The sequence below is a fragment of the Musca domestica genome, unplaced genomic scaffold, assembly GCF_030504385.1.
Source record: "Musca domestica strain aabys unplaced genomic scaffold, Musca_domestica.polishedcontigs.V.1.1 76, whole genome shotgun sequence".
Lineage (NCBI taxonomy): Eukaryota > Metazoa > Arthropoda > Insecta > Diptera > Muscidae > Musca > Musca domestica.
In genome coordinates this window covers 3,028,040-3,045,414 of record NW_026712396.1, presented here as the reverse complement: position 1 = coordinate 3,045,414, position 17,375 = coordinate 3,028,040, and the positions used below count along the sequence as shown (strand labels likewise).

The 17,375-nt window shown below is 39.4% G+C and overlaps 1 protein-coding gene across 1 annotated transcript; it reads right to left on the bottom strand.

Moving 5' to 3' along the window:
* Positions 1-4,771: 4,771 nt before the first annotated feature.
* Positions 4,772-14,263, bottom strand: LOC131806448 (elongator complex protein 1-like). The gene is made up of 6 exons (XM_059130540.1): positions 13,346-14,263; positions 11,651-13,291; positions 10,802-11,580; positions 10,304-10,738; positions 9,881-10,236; positions 4,772-4,950 (listed from the first exon to the last, which is right to left on the bottom strand). The coding sequence occupies exons 1-6, from the start codon at positions 13,910-13,912 to the stop codon at positions 4,886-4,888; spliced, it is 3,843 nt and encodes a 1,280-aa protein (XP_058986523.1). The 5' UTR covers positions 13,913-14,263; the 3' UTR covers positions 4,772-4,885.
* Positions 14,264-17,375: the final 3,112 nt, after the last annotated feature.

Below are 17,375 nucleotides of genomic sequence, written 5' to 3'. Positions count from 1 at the left end.
CCCAAGGTCTGATGTGAAGATGGAATATATCGATTCAATCCTTCCGGTACCTCCCCCACAAAAGGTCGAAATTTTCAAAATATATAATAAAGGATAATCCGATTTTGCTCCAACTTTGCAAATCCTAATATTTGTGACAGTGCTAGGTCAGGTGCGGAAATGAACAATATCGTTCCGCTCCATCAAGTACCTCCCCCACAAATGGTAAAAATGTTGAATTCAACTCTCATAAAAAATGATATGTCTGATGGTCTTCAAATCGCAATATTTTTATTTAGCCAAGGTCTGGTGTGAAGATGGAATATATCGATCCACTCCTTCTGGTACCCCCACCCCCACAAAAGGGTCAAAATGTTGAATAACTATGAAGCTCGTAAGACGTGCAATAATTATCCGACTCTATTGAGACTTGGCACATCTCAATATTTCCATCAACACAATATCTCTTATAAAAATGATAGAGATCACACCATTCCTTCTGGTACCTTCCCACATAGGGTTCAAGATTTTGAATAACCAAAAGGATTATAAAATACGAAATAAGCATCAGGTTCTCTTAAAATTCCACACATTCTAACATCCTTCTGGTACCTCCCCCGCAAAAGGGTCAAAATGTCGAATAACTATGAATCTCATAAGACGTAAAATAAGCAACCGATTCCATTTAGAACTGGCACATCTCAATATTTCCATCAACACAAGATCTGTTATGAAGATGGAAGAGATCGGACCATTCCTTCTGGTACCTCTCCCACAAAGGGTTAATGTTTTGAATAATCAAAACGATCATGAAATTCGAAAAAAGCATCCGGTTCTCTTCACATTGCACAAATCCTAAGATTTTTAATAATGCAAGATCTGGTGTGAAGATGGAATACATCGGTCCACAGCTTCTGGTACCTCCCCCACAAAGGGTCAACATTTGGAACATCAATGAAACTCATATAACCCGAAAATAACATCCGATTCCACTCAGACTTGGCACATCTCAATATTTCCATCAACACAAGATCTGTTATGAAGATGGAAGAGATCGGACCATTCCTTCTGGTACCTCCCCCACAAAGGGTGAAAGTTTTGAATAACCAAAACGATCATAAAAACCTAAATAAGCATCCGGTCCTCTTCATATTTCACACATCCCATTATTTCTACTAACATAAGATATGGTGTGAAGATGGAATATATCCGACCACACCTTCTGGTACCTCCCCTACAACGGTTCAACATTTTGAATAATTATATCTCTCATAAAATTTGAAATAAGCATCCGACTCTTATAAAATTCCGCACATTCTAATATGTTTACTAACACAAGATATGGTGTGAAGATGATAGATATCGGCCTGCCCCTTGTTGCACCTCCCCCCCAAACAATCGGAATTTTTAATACTTAAATCTCTCATAACTTGCAAAACAAGTCAGCGATTTCATTCAAACCTGGTATATCTTAATATTTGCTTCAACAAGAGATCTGATGTGAATGCATTTTTTTGGCCCACTTCCTAAATAAAGAGCTCGAGAATTTCCAAAAAGTGCAAGAACTTACACCGCAACAAAATGAAAATAGACTCGGACTCAAAAGTGCTAAAGAGTTGCTTCGCCTGGCCGCAATTGGTGAACTGCCAAATTTGGTTTTCTCCGATGAGAAAACATTCGTTGTCCAGCAGTTTGTAAAGAAACAAAATGATCGTGTTTACTTGCCAAAGAGGTCAGTTGAAAATGTGCATCTTCGGTTGGCCACCAGAACACGAGCGCCGGTCATGGTGATGGTGTGGTCCGTATTTATCGACCGCGGCATCAGAATAAATGCCGAATATTATCACGAAAATATTCTGAAGGGTGTATTAAAGCCTTGGGCTTGCAAACATTTTGGCCGCAGTCCTTGGACATTCCAACAGGACTCAGAACCATCGCACTCAGCACGCGCAACCCAAGAATGGTTACAAAATGAGTTTCCTCTCTTCATTTCCAGCGCACAATGGCCACCAAAATCTCCGGATACCAATCCGTTGGACTATTGTGTGTGGAGTATTTTTGGAAAGCAAGATTGGCACTAAAAAATACCAAAGTGTCGATCACCTCAAGCAAGCTTTTCGCCAGGAATGGGCCAAAATACCGCAGAGCAACATACGGGCAACGTGTGACGGTTTCATTGGCCTTTTGAAGGCCATAATTCGTGCCAAAGGTGACTAATTCGAACAAATCTAAACTTATTCTAAAATTTGATGCTATTTCCGACATCTTTTGCTTTCATTCAATAAAATTTAAAAAAAAAATTAAATCGACTTAAAATCGACTTTGTTGCAGTTTTTCTATCTCACCCATACCAACGGGTATGTAAATTATTTTAATCCCTATTGATTTTTTTCATTTTTTCGATTGCATGCCAAGCCGTTAATTAAAGTTTTCAAACAATTTCTTTTTATTCAAATATTCAAATTTCCCGATTAGAAACTTGTAAGTAATTAAAATATATTCATGCTGCATGCATAGATTACACATCTGCATACCTATATATAACCAGTAAGGAAAGTCCAAAAGTAGGGCGAGGTCGACTTTATAATACCCTAACACCCCTTTGGCATAGTTAGTAGATCATCACATAACAAATAAAGGAATAACAATGAGGAAAAAAATAACAAATCGAACGAACAATTTATATGGGAGCTATAGCTATATCTGAACCTATTTCCATCAAATTTGACATATTTATTTTCAGGCTCAATTTGGTCGTATGTGCAAAATTTCAACACATTTGGGTTAATACTACACATTTGGTGCACAATAAAAGGAAATCGGATGAAGATATATATGGGAGCTATATCGAAATTTGAACCGATCTCGATAAATTTTGGCGAAAGTATTTCTGAGCTGTATCTGATATATTTTCCCAAATATCATTGTTACAGAGTTCATACTACGGCTGTGGAGGACCAAAAATATAAAATCGAACGAACAATATATATGGGAGCTATAGCTATATCTGAGCCGATTTCCATCAAATTTGACATACTCATCTCCACGCTCAATTTGGTCGTATGTGCTAAATTCCATCCCATTTGGGCTACTACTACACGTTTGGTGCACAATTCAGGGCAAATCGGACGAAGATATATATGGGAGCTATATCCAAATCTGAACCGATCTCGATAAATGTTGGTGAAAGTATTTCTAAGCTGTATCTGATATATTTTCCCGTATATCGTTGTTACGGAGTGCATATTACGGCTGTGGAGGAGAAATTTAAAAAATCGGATGAAGAATATATATGGGAGCTATAGCTATATCTGAAGCGATTTTCACCAAATTTGACATACTAGTTTCTAGACTCAATACAGTCGTAAGTGCAAAATTCCATCCCATTTGGGCTGATATTACACGTTTGGTGCACAATTCAGGGCAAATCGGACGAAGATATATATGGGAGCCATAGCTATATCTGAACCGATTTCGATCAAATTTGACATACTTATCCCCAAGCTCAATTTGGTCGTATGTGCAAAATCCCATCCCATTTGGGCTAATACTACACATTTGGTGCACAATAAAAGGCAAATCGGACGAAGATATATATGGGAGCTATATCTAAATTTTGAGCGATTATCTCCAATTTCAAGAGGATTCGTCCTTGGGCCAAAGAAATGATTTGTGCCAAATTTTATTTCGATCGGTCAATAAATACGACCTGTACCTTGTTTACAAAAATACATGGATAGAAGGACAGACGAACGGACATGCATAAATCGACTCAGAATGTGATTTTATGCAGATCATCAAAAGGGACTATGGATCTATCTCGTTTCCTTCACCATGTTACAAACAAATGCTCAAAGACATACTACCCTGACCACCTTGCGGTGTAGGGTATAAATATCTATTACTTTGTACACACATGATATGCCTGGCATGGATGTTGCAATTTTAATATTGGCTTGTTTGGCTGTGCAAAAAAAAACATAAACAACAACAACAACATCAACAACAAAATAACTAATTACAGAATAATCGCTCATAACAACATAGCCGAGTAGCAGCAGTTAAGTGTTGTTAATTGTTTCATAGATCTTTTAATGAATACATTTAATGATAGTGAAAGTAAAAAACAACCAACAACCCGCCGACCAACCAACCGATGGAGTAGCTAACTCAAAACCAAAATCAATCATAAACAACAATAACAACACCAGCAACAACTTTGCCAGTTAACTGTAACATGGAACATGGCAAAACAATTGCATGATCAATAATAAATGGTGAAGGAGGTTGCTTTCGTCTACCCCCAGAGATAGGGAGGTAGGGAGCGAGGTAACATTTCAAAAATTAGTGGGGTAGGTTGATGGTTAGTCAATTCTCAAGATTTGCGTTTGTTAAACGATTTTAAATGAAGGTGTTGTTTCTTTTCTTTTTTCTTTTCTTTTGTTTTCTTTTCGAAACAAAAACCGCCACGCAACAACATTAAAGGAAAATAGACAACAAAAGCAAAAAAAAAAAACAAAAACATCCAAAAGAAAGAAAAGTTAATAATAATTTATTGGCTGGAGATGGTGGTGGTGTTTCATTTCGTTTTGAAATAAAATATGGTAAATATTTGCATAATCGCAGCAACAACACCCGCCAACAATACCACATCTGACGAACGATGAAAATGAAAGTTAACAGCCAAACAGCAGCAGCAGCAACATTCCTAATTGCCATGTAATGTAAAATAGTTAGTTGTTGTTTTTTCTTTTGTTTCTTATTTTTTTTGGTGTATTTTAAAAATTATTAGAAAATATGTTATTGATACATAAATAGTAATTAGATTATATCTACTACTAGTGGGGGAGTACGATAATCTTAAACCACATAACAGAATCATAAATCAACATTCATTTCATGTCCTTTACTGCAATATCTGATGTTCCCAATCCGCAAGACTTAGCTGGGGCTTGAAACGTTTTATGGGACCTAAAATGAAAAAGACAGAAATAAAAAAATTATTAATTAAAAATAAGTCTCATTTAGGAGTTTACACGGCATTATTCTTTTATTCATTACAGATTTATTAGAAGACTTGGTGAAGGTCGGATAGTTATTTGAGGTCATATGGCGATACAGAACTTTCTTTGATCGTCGACTAGTGGAAAGGTGGGAATCCTGGAGTACCCCTACCGAAATAGTTAAAAAGTTCCTTTTTTTCGCAGGAGGGTCCCCTGCCATCGGAATTGTTTCAAAAGGAATTTCTGTGTACGTCCGTCGGGGTATTTTCAGTCCTCTTAACGTGGATTCTTTCAAAATATTTTAAGTGGTTTTAAAAATATTTCAAGTTTTGCAAGTGTTTTTTTAATTTTCTAAGTCCTTCAGACGAGATTTTTTTCAATTTAAAGTGGATTTTATAAAATTATTTTCAATGATCTGATAGACCTTTTAAACTTGAATTAAAAACAAGTATAATAGTATCAAATTGTTCACCCTTTATGGGGGAGGTTCCGAAGCAGTTGACCAATATTGACCAATTCGTATCCAACCTTAGTGATATGAATATTAAAACGAACCAGATTTGGACTATATCGACTACTTCTCATACTTTATATGAGATATGTGAAAATTTTTGGAAACGTGGAAATGCGCGTAAACCGATGTAATCTAATCACATATTATTGGTATGTGCAAAATTTGAAGGAAATCGAACATTTATATCCTATTTTATAAGAAATCATAAATTTCGATAAATTTCATAATAATCTCAGGTTTTTGGTTGAAAGAAATATTTAAATATAGCCAGTTGTAAAGAATTGCCGACTTGTTTCGAAAGTTATGAGAGATATAGTTTGGAAATTGTGACCCTTTGTGGGTGAGGTAACAGAAGGGGAAATTTGAAGAGAGTTGTATACTTATCTCGTTTTCTTCGAGCGTGACTATCGTGAGAGCACTCTAGCATTTAAATGTGAATGGTCTCTCGTACCATCCCTCGTTACCGTGATACTGATAGCGTAGCCCGATGTCAAGGAAATGGAACAGCAACGTCAGCAGAAATGGTTTGAAAAGTAAAGAAGCGAAACCCGCGTCGCAGTGGCCGAAAAATGGCTCGTGGGCTGAACATATCGCAATATTCCATTCGGCAAATATTGAAAAATGAGCTGGGTGTAAATCCATTAAAATTCCAAAACGTGACAGAACTTACACCACAAGAGAAAGAAAATAGACTCAGACTCAAAAGAGCTAAAGAGTTGTTTCGCTTGGCCGAAAGTGGTGAACTGTCGAATTTGGTTTTCTCCGATGGGAAAACATTCGTTGTCCAGCAGTTTGTAAACAAACAAAATGATGGTGTTTACTTGCCAAAGAGGTCAGCTGAAAATGTGCACCTTCGGTTGGCCACCAGAACTAAAGCGCTGCCCATGGTGATTGTGTGGGCCGCCATAACAGCCGATGGTCGCTCTCAGAATAAATGCCGAATATTATCGCGAAAGGGTGCATTAAAGCCTTGGACACGCAAACATTTTGGCCGCAGACCTTGGACATTCCAACAGGACTCAGCACCATCGCACTCAGCACGCCCCACCCAAGAATGGATACAAAATGAGGTTCCTCGCTCATTCCCATGGCCACCAAAATCTCCGGATACCAATCCGTTGGACTATTGTGTCTGGATTATTTTGGAAAACAAGGTTGGCACTAATAAATACCAAAGTGTCGATCACATCAAGAAAGCGCTTCGCAGAGAATGGGCCAAAATACCGCAGAGCAACATTCGCGCAGCGTGCGACGGTTTCATTGGCCGTTTGAAGGCCATAATTGCTGCCAAAGGTGACCAATTCGAACAAATCTAAACTTATTCTAAAATTTGATGCTTTTTCCGACATTTTTTTTTTTCATTCAATAAAATTTAAAAAAATTTAAAAAGTATGACGTTTTACTTTGTTGCAGTTTTTTATGTCTCCCTGTATATCTTTATCCGATATTAGGTTTATTCAAATGGCTAATATCAGTCCAAATGACCGGAATTTTGGCACATACGACTGAATTCATCCTAGAAACAAGTACTTCAAATTTGGTAAAAATCGGTTCAGATATAGCTATAGTTCCCATATCGGCTATATGGGCTTCCTCATCCCTCTTGGTAAGGGATTGAGGACTTTATTACACCTCTGCTGCTTTATGAGTCACAGCACCCGGTTGAGAATGCAACTCCACGTTGAGCCGAAGCTCTATCTGCTATTTAGGTATAAACCACAACAACCGCGTTGCAACCAAAACAGGGACCTCTCTATAGTCAGGATAGATCAACAGGTCTAGGGGATCCTGACACCCGCCGCACCAGAATAGACACCAGTCAGTCTTCGCAGTCGAAACTACTACCGGTTTTTGGTGGTCACCCAAAATGAGAGAAAGTTTAAGGCACGATCAGGAAATAGGACGGGTGATACACTGATGGAGCAGTTTAATCACCACGTTTATATGCTGCTACGAGAAGCGAGGTCTATTCACCTTTGCCCCTCTGGCGCTGGCGCACGGCAACCAATGTGGTTTGAAAGTGCCCCCGACAAGATCTGAGAGGGATCTATGATGGTGAGGCATAGAGTTAAGATTTCCTGTGAATAGAATAGTCTTCTGTCAGAGTTTGCAGTCGAAACTTCTGTCAGTTTTTGCTCCATACTGGATGGGATTGGTCACCCAAAATAAGATCAAGGTACGATCAGGAAATAGGACGAGTTCTATGGAGCAGTCTAGTCACACGTTTATATGGACGTAGCTTCCTCACAGCTGCTATGAGTAGTGAAGCCTAATCGCCTTTTCCCCTCTGACGCTGGCGCACGGCAACCAATTTGGTTTGAAAGTGCCCCCGACAAGATTTGAAGGGGATCTATTATGGTGAGGCAGAGAGTTGCGCTTTCCTGTGAGTCCCCACCACCTGTGGTAACAGAAAAGGACCTCAGGTCAGATCTCGTAACCGAGTTACTTCCACCCTAAGTGGCTATTATACACGTCTACCTCACCACCTGTGGTAACAGAAAAGGACCTCAGGTCAGATCTCGTAACCGAGTTACTTCCACCCTAAGTGGCTATTATACACGTCTAGGCTGAACAAACGTACTAAGACGCCATAAAACACACACTTATCCCACATTCATACAGTCGCCATTCACATTAGTGCCCGATGACGGGCAAAGGCTCGACTAACAAACACGCCAAGGCTAGCACGCGTAGAGCTAGTTATTGGCCCTCAACATTGGAGATACGCATGGAATTTAGAATCCGGAATTCGTCGTAAAAAAGGGCATGAGCAAAATACATTTAGCCAGTCCTCGACTGCTGTCCCACACCTACAAGTTTCTGTGCCAGAGACAAGCCAACAAGTACCCCAAATGAAGGCCCTATCATACCTGAGCAAAAGTAGGTTAGGTTAAAGGATGCGTGGTTGTCTAAAAACACAACCACTCCAGACCTATTGGCCCATTATGTTTATCCTGTTTAGGGAAGAAGAAGAAGAAGTTCAATGCAGAAAGAAAAATGTATCAGAAGAGAAAGTTAGAAGAAATAGAGGAAAAAGCGAAGAGAATGAAAGTGTATACACGTTGTGATCGGCGTGTTGTCTTAAGCCATTTAAATCTTCTGGCTAATTGAAGCATCACTGCTGACTCGGTTTCAGAAAAAGAAGTCAAGTCGGGTAGAATTTGCTTACCCATTAACCTCTGTCTGTTACCCATTAACCTCTGTCTGTTACCCATTAACCTCTGTCGATTTCCTCCTCGTCCTGACAGAGCTTGCAGTATTCCGTGTCATCGACCACCCCCCCCCCCCCCATTTTGAAGTCATGGCCCTTAGTCATGGCTTTAGGTCAGATTTAGCCAATGAGATGAATGACATTGATCTCCACTCGGAGATCACTGACGATATTTTTTGGAGATATTACATCTCCTTTCAGTCAGCAAGTTCCGATTGAACCTGCCAAGATAGTGCATGTGCAATTCTTGGAAGAAATGGAATAATAGAGGTTTCGCTAACCTGTCGATCTCTAAATCTACTCACTCAGACCACGTCTAGCCAATTCATCTGCTGATTCATTGCCAGATATGTAACAATGGCCAGGGACTCAAAAAAGTTTTGCCAGCGATTTAAACTTTTCCAGAGAATTTCCGCCTTCCAGAACAGCCATAGATTTGATTGTAAAAGAATTAAGAGCCTTCAAGGCCGCCTGACTATCGACATATATAGTCACCGGTCTATTCAACTCCTTAATTATTTTTTCCATGGCTTTCCTGATAGCAAAGATTTCTACCTTAAGAACGCTTCAGTGTTTAATTTAAAGGATGTCCGGATATTCAAGCATTCACAGAAGACCCCAACCCCCGTTTCCATCTTTAAACCATCGATATATACGGCTATACCGTTAAAAGATGGTGTGTTCCGAGGCCAGGTGTCCCCTATTTGGTATATGGATGTCCAGTGATCCGAAACTTTGCCTAGGTGATATGTAATCGCTGGTTATAACCCGACCACCTATGGTCTCCACATTTAAGAATGACAGAGTAAACAAAGGATTTACTCCCCCACTGACCTAATTTATTGAGCCGCAGGGCACATCTAGCAGCTTGTTCCTCTACAAAGAGACTTAAAGGTTTTAAGTTGAGTAGGGAGTCGATTTCAGATTGGAGTGTACTCTTAAACGCAAAAGTAACATCAGGGATAAATCAGAATTTTACTTTATCATTCTCACTTTCATTCCATCAACATTGGCATCTAGACAGGCGCGATTTGCGATCCTGGATACTCATTATCTCCACACTCTCTACTGCCCAGACAGAAGACACAATGGGTAGACCCTCTTGGTCAAGAAGGACGCAGCAACGTTTCTATCGGTCATAAAAAGTGTAACACTTGTCGGCAGCATACTTACTCAGCATAGCATAACGTTGTTCATTCTTCAGCTGGGTATAATCGACATTGGGTCCCTGCAAAAATTGTTGTCCGCAGCTCTGTAACATTTCCTCAATCCAGATATCGTCCAGGGCATTTTGCATTGTACTTAAGAGATGTTTGTAACTCGCTTGCAACTGTCGCGCAGCCGAGTCCTGTTGCAATTGTAGCATTGCTTTACATGTATCACGGACATGTTGTTGTTGGCCAAAGCAACGGGTTATCTGATTGTAGAGGGCATCGATTAGGGCAATATCTTCGAATGGATTGCCTGGTTTAAGGCTGAGGATTTTACGTTCATGCTTGCGGCGATTTTTGCTCGAACGGAAGGTTTTTCTAAAACAGAATGAATGAAAATATATTTATTTTCCAATCCAAATAAAGAATGTATGAAATATTTTACCCTGTGCCTCTGGAACTGGCCGTGTAACGTGATGACCGCATACTTGTGGTATCCGACAATAGATCACATTCATCAATATCCACTTGGTCATCATCACCCCCGCCGAATTGTGCCAGTTTAAGGCGATTGGCACGCACTTGTATTAGACGATCTTTGTGTTGTTTAAACAATTCTTCATCTCCGGTTATGGAATTAAGTAAAACACTTTGATAGGCCAATAATTCGTTGCTAACCAAGGTGATGAGATCATCTCCCTCATCTTGGGTTTTATTGTCATCGGAGCCTTGTTGCATTTGGGCCTCAGATATGGCTTTCAAAAATAATTTGCCTTTGATTAGGCATTGCAATGAATCTTTGGGGTTTTGGCCATAGGTCTTGGACAGGTGATAGGCCTCGTCGTAACGACCTTGTTCCTGTAGGGGGGCTACCAGTGATCTGAAAATAAAAGACAAAAGATTTATTAGCAAATTTTTCTTTTCCTTCGAGGGGTTGACTTACAATGCCACTTGGCCCACATCCTGTCCACTTAGCTTGGCCAATTTTAGAGCCCTTTGCCAATCCAAAATGTGCTTGGCACTGAGCAGAGCCTGCTGCAAATTACCACCCCTCTCATAGAGTAAACTGGCTTCTTCCAATTTTCCATTGGCTCTCAAGTGGTCGGCAAATGCCAAACAGATTTCCCCATAACATTCCGCATCATTTTGATAGGCCTGCAACGAACGCGAATAGTATTCATGACGTTTTATAAATTCCAAAGCTTCGTGGAATTTCTCACGGCCACAATTGGCAATGTGCAGTAGGGCCTTTTCGAAACGCCTCAAATGTTCGTCAATTTTAAATTTACGATAATTTGGCTCGTAACCCTTCAATTCATTCAGGAATGCCAAAAACTCTTTGGGATCCTTTTGGGATTTCTGGGCCACAAAGAGTACCAAACCGAAATCATAGGTGCCCAGGGCAACATTGTAGAGTTCATTTACATCGACCAAATAGAGAAGATATTTAAGGGCTTCCTCCGCACCCACAGCCGGTGAATCATTGTTGACGCTACTTTCCCGCTTCTTTTCCTCCCATATCAATTCAAGGGCCTTTTCGATTTGCCTCAACTTGACATAGGCAGTTATGATGGGTAAACGGAAACGTTTCTCACTTGACTGCTCCATGCGTACACACAATGCCTTGCAGATGAGCTCCACTTTGTTTTCGATTTTAAATGCCTCCGGATAACATTGGGAGTCCTGTTTGTAGTTACTGGAATACATGGTCTTGGTAAAGTCCTGAAATGGAAAAGGGAGTCATGAAACTAATTTTGTTGGGGGGGTGGTGGTAGGAAGGGTAAATACTCACCTCATTCTGTAAATCACTGAGGAATAAATTCAACCAATTTGGATTCTGTATCTCCTCGAGGAAGACATCAATTTTATCCATAAAAGTGCAGAGATTGTGATCGCAAATTATGTTCAGATTAATTCTTTGTTTACGCAACACATCAAAGGCCAGACAATAGCGCTGAGAGTCCAACAGGGCCCCCACCAATTCTAGAGACAAAACCCTGGGACATATTGCCTCCATGTTGCCACGAGGCATTTGCAAAACAGTGCGGGCACTATTCGCCACAGTTGTCACCAACTTGGCACCCCTCTCCAGACGACGTTCATCCACTAAACGCATATCGGCCAGCCGCAAAAAATGCAAGGATGTCAATTTGGTAAAGGTCAAATAATTTCCGGCCATACAAAACGATGTGACATCTGTGGCAATTCTCTCATCATCCACATACAAACATTGATTGTTGCTAAGGCATATGGTGTGGGTCTTGGCAGAATCACTTCGCTGTGTGAAGATTTCCATTTGATCGATATTTTGGGGTAATTCCAAATGCCGTTTGAAGGATGTTTCTCCTCCCGGGTAAAGAACATTGTCCAATTGAACGATGCGATTATCATCTAGGAGTTGATAGAACAGCGAACAGTCCTCTTCTTGGCAAGAGGGCATGAGGCAGGATATAATGCCCGCCACTTGCACAACTTTCTTTTGGCCCTGTGGAGCACCCACAGCCAGGAAATGTATTTGACTTGTGTCATGGTGGCTAAAGCTGACCACCAAATAGCTATCGCCCTCAAAACATCCCAACCATTGTAAATTGCCATATTGAAGCGGCAACATTTGTGGAATATCTGATGATGCTGGCTCCTCCGACCATCGTGACTGAAGTGTGAATGTGCTTACATACGACAAATGAGATTTGTAATAGTGTATGGTATTGCGCGAATCCAGAATACACAAATGAACCTCATCTTCGGCATCTTGCATTAGGGTGACTGTGGTAATGTAGGAATCTCCTGACTCGGCACCCTCCAGTTGCAATGTCTTGGTGCACATGGGTGGTGGTATAACAGCCTTTGAGAAATCACTCAAAAGTAATTGATTACCATCCACAACGGCCACCAGGCCGGTACGATTCAGACGATCAATTGCCCAGTACCATTTGTAAATTAAATATTTGCCACTTTGGAAAAGTATGTGCAGAGTTTTCTCCTCTCCAATACGACTGTCCCAGGTGTAATGTGTTACCGCGTCTTCTTGGTCTTGGAAATCCAGTACCTGCTTCAAATACCAATGATAATTGCCAATGGTGTATAAATAGATTTTGGTTTTTGTTCTTATGCTAAGTATCTCGGAATCTGAGCTCCATTTTAAATCTTCAATAGGTGTAGCTTCCAAATCGAATGGTAGAACAATTTCTCTATGGCGTAAACCATTCTTTTCGAACAGAGCAATGGTGCTTTTGTTGGGCAACTTTTGTGGTACGGCAATCCAATTGCCCGATGGCCTCCAGGCCGTGGGGCCATATAAATTGGCCTGCTTTTCGGCCACAAATTGAAGTTTTCCCTCCTTGTCGAATACTTTGAAAGTGCGTCCCTTCGACGGGCTGACATAGGAAACTACAAAATAGGCACCATCTGCACGCCAGCTAATGATGATGTCCTGAAAGAAATCAAACATTTAATATTGAACATTTATCTCCATTGGACCGCTTACCTTATTAATTTCCTCCAAATTCACCGGCACATCCACCTCCTGCTTAGCCTTGGCTGCCTCTTTGCCCTCGGAACCATGAAACTGTGTCTCCTTCTTGCCCCAACCCACATTCACAAATCCCCCTTCAGCCTCTGTCTGCTCGTCGTACAACGAATGTTCCGTCAGCGGATCATAGGTACAGGTCATGACCACAACATTATGTTCCTTGGTTACAAAAACCACAACCTCTTGATCGGGACTCCATGCCATGCACTCGATACCAACATCACAGAAGGTACCTTCATTCATCTCCAATGTATCGGGATTGACGAGCAATACTTCACCACCCCTGGTGGCTAAACATATTTGATTGTCGAGAGCCAAATATTCGGCTGCCACAATATCAGGCACTTCGGCCATAACACTTTTCGACTGGGCGACGACATCGAATGCAAACAATTGACTCTCGGTCACCGCATAACGCCTCTCATTGACAAGCTTCTGTGAATTGGGATTGACCAAGAGGATTCTTGGATTCTCTATGCCCACTTTGTGGGAAAGGCAATATTTTAACTTTAAATTGCGCATTTTTATAGCGTGTAAACTTAAAAACAACAAATGCCAGCGGAATGCACGTGCAAGAACATGAAAAAATACTGTATTTCTTTAAGAGAAATTTTCGATCTTTAGAGCCCTAGAGAGTGAATTGCCAACTTTGCACAAAACGTTTTATTTACGAATAAAGGCGAAGACAAATCAACAATTGGTTGATCCGGTGTTGCCAACCATATATGAGAGTTTTCAATTGGTAAGTAACGTAACGTTATCTCAACATCACAGTGCAGGGATGGAAAGTTGAGTTTAAAAGCAAATACTGATGGGGGGTAATACATAATTTGTAGTGTATTTCATAACTGCAAGAATGTAAATGTTTTTACTACGACAAGCGATTTTCCCTTCATGATACCGAAGAAAATAACAAAAGTAGTAGATTCTTGCAGGTATTGGAACAGAGTAATTATGATTATTTTATGGTTTAATTACACTGTGCGACAAGTTGAAATTTTTTCAATAATAATAAGGAAAATCAGATTATGAAATTAGAACTGAAAACACACACGTGTATACATCACAAAGTAACCTAAATAGACGTTTTCAGAAAATTTCGGATTAAGATCGCTCGATATTTGTGCGTTTCAGGTATACAGGATTAGATAAAAATAACTGCAACAAAGTCAAACGCCATAACTTTTAATTTTTTTAAATAAATTTTATTGAATGAAGCAAAACATGTCGGAAATAGCATCAAATTTTAGAATAAGTTTAGATTTGTTCGAATTGGTCACCTTTGACACGAATTATGGCCTTCAAACGGCCAATGAAACCGTCACACACTGCCCTAATGTTGCTCTGCGGTATTTTGGCAAAGCGGTTGCTTGAGTTGATTGACACTTTGGTATTTTTTTCTGCCAACCTTGTTTCCAGAATACTCCAGACATAATAGTCCAGTGGATTGGTATCCTGAGATTTTGGAGGCCATTCTGTGCTGGAAATGAAGCGAGAAACCTCATTTTGTAACCATTCTTTGGTGGCGCGTGCTGAGTGCAATGGTGCTGAGTCCTATTGGAATGTCCAACGGCCTGCGGCCAAAATGTATGCCTGCCCAAGGCTTTAATACATGCTCCAGAATATTTTCGCGATAATATCTGGCATATATCCTGATGGAGAGCGACCGTCGGCTGTGGTATCACCATGGCCGGCGCTTGTAAACAATGCAATGAACTGTCACTGGAATTATTTTAATACCTGCCGGACGAGTGGCCTAGGAATTACAACAGTCTGAAGTTGGTTGCAGTTTTTTTCATCTCACCCTATATAGTGTCTTCGGCAATATTGCAGATAAAAATACGAAGAATATTTTGGACAAATTTGTTAACACCCGAAATATTCAAGAATTGTGACCCTTTGTGGGGAGGTACCAGAAGGTCTTGGCAGACACATATTATCTTCACAGCAGATCTTTCGTTAGCAAATATATTTTATGTGTGAAATTTGAAGAGAGTTGGATGCTTATTTCGCTTTCTTTGAGCGTTTTGTTTTTAAACATCTTGAACCCTATGAGGGAGAGGTACCAGAAGAAATGGTCCGAACTCTATCATCTTAATGACAGATTTTGTGTTGATGAAAATATTGACATGTACCAAGTCTGAATGAAATCGGATATAATTTTCGCGTTTTAGGACCTTCATGAATATTCAAAGTTTTGACCCTTTGTAAGGGAAGTTATCAGAAGGAGTGGGCTGATATATCCCATCTTCACAACATATCTTGTTTTAGTAGAAATAATGAGATGTGTGATATTTAAGGAGAACCTGATACCTTTTTCACGTTTTATGACCTCAATATATATTCAAAATTTTGACCGTTTGTAGGGCAGGTACCAGAAGGAATGGTCCGATCTTTCCCGTTTTTGTAACAGATCCTGTTTTGATGAAAGGTGTGCCAAGTCTAATTGGAATCGGATGTTAATTTCGCGTTTTATGAGCCTAATCGATATTCAAAATTTCGACCTTTTGTGGGGGAGGTACCAGAAGGAGTATACCGATGTATTTCATATTAACACTAGACATTGGGTTAATAAAATTATTGGGATGTGTGAAATTTGAAGACAATCGGACTCATTCATCACATTTTATAAGATTGTAATTTTTCAAAATTTTGACCCTTTGTAGGGGAGGTACTTGATTAAGTAGACCGATATTGTCCATTTACGATGTACCAAGTTTGGATGAGACACGTTGTGGTCTTATCAAATATTATATACCTTCTCTAGCAATATTGCTGAGGGTATAAAAAATGTTTGCCACTTTTCGTCAAATGTGTGCCCAATGTGAGCGTCACAACAAGAAACTGCCATTGTGATTGAAAAAACATGTATTTAGTTATAAATAATGCCAACAGATGGTACAAGCGACAACCTACATTATGTGTGCTAGTCATCACAAGGTGGCGCTGACCGTTTTTTAAGATAATTAAATGGAGGTTTTTTGACAAAAGCTACACGAACTAAATATTGGATGAGAAAATTGTCTAAATCTAATGCTGATGTTGTGGAACATATGATTTTATGTCAATTTTTTGCACTTATCTAAGCCACACATATCTTATTGATCACGCATTTCATTCATGGTAAAAGAATATAGGAAGACGCGTCGACACGGCTGCTGGTACAATGAAATATCAAACCAATTTTGGAATTGAAAATGTTGAATGAAAAATTATTTAAATTTGTAAAAATTGTTGAAAAACACGAATTATTATAATAACCTCCGAATGACGTAGTATAAGAAAACATATAAAAATCTAATTACATTTAAAAAAAAAAAAACATTTAAATTCTTTTGACATATCAATGCTCCCAAGCGTTGATGCATCTACCTGTATTCTTTTGCCATGATTTCATTAATATATGTCATACATTTTACGTTTGAAATCAATGTAATTGCCAACTTTAAGCTGCTATATGACGATAAAGGTTTTACACATGGCTCGATAAGAAAGCATGGCAGAAGAATACAGGTAGATGCATCAACGCTTGGGAGCATTGATATGTCAAAAAAATTTAAATGTCCTTTAAAATATAAGTAGATTTTAATATGTTTTCTTATACGACGTCTTTCGGAGGTTATTATAATTCGTGTTTTTCAACAATTTTTGCAAATTTAAATAATTTTTCATTCAACATTTTCAATTCCAAAATTGGTTTGACAGTTCATTGTCCCAGCAGCTGTGTCGATGCGTCTACCTATATTCTTCTACCATGTAAGAAAGGTTGCTCAACATCAAAGAAACTGGAAAAATGCAACTCTGTGCTGGAGTCTTGTAGTGTCAAATATACTTTTAAATATGTAACAGTAGGCTTTGTTTATTTTTAATTTTTTAAACAAAAATTTTATATTGGGAAAAACCCGCGAAAGAAGAATGGAGTTTTGGGGCTATTTCAAGTAGGTTAGGTTAAAGGATGCGTGGTTGTCTAAAAACACAACCACTC

What these genes read in the sequence shown, in the direction of transcription:
- LOC131806448 (XM_059130540.1), bottom strand. Translation starts at nt 13,912, where the DNA reads ATGCGCAATTTAAAGTTAAAATATTGCCTTTCCCACAAAGTGGGCATA. An exon ending in GCCAGTTCCAGAGGCACAGG is followed by an intron (nt 10,237 to 10,303) that starts GTAAAATATTTC and finishes ATTCTGTTTTAG; the next exon opens with AAAAACCTTCCGTTCGAGCA. An exon ending in ACAACGTTATGCTATGCTGA is followed by an intron (nt 4,951 to 9,880) that starts GTAAGTATGCTG and finishes TTTTCATTTTAG; the next exon opens with GTCCCATAAAACGTTTCAAG.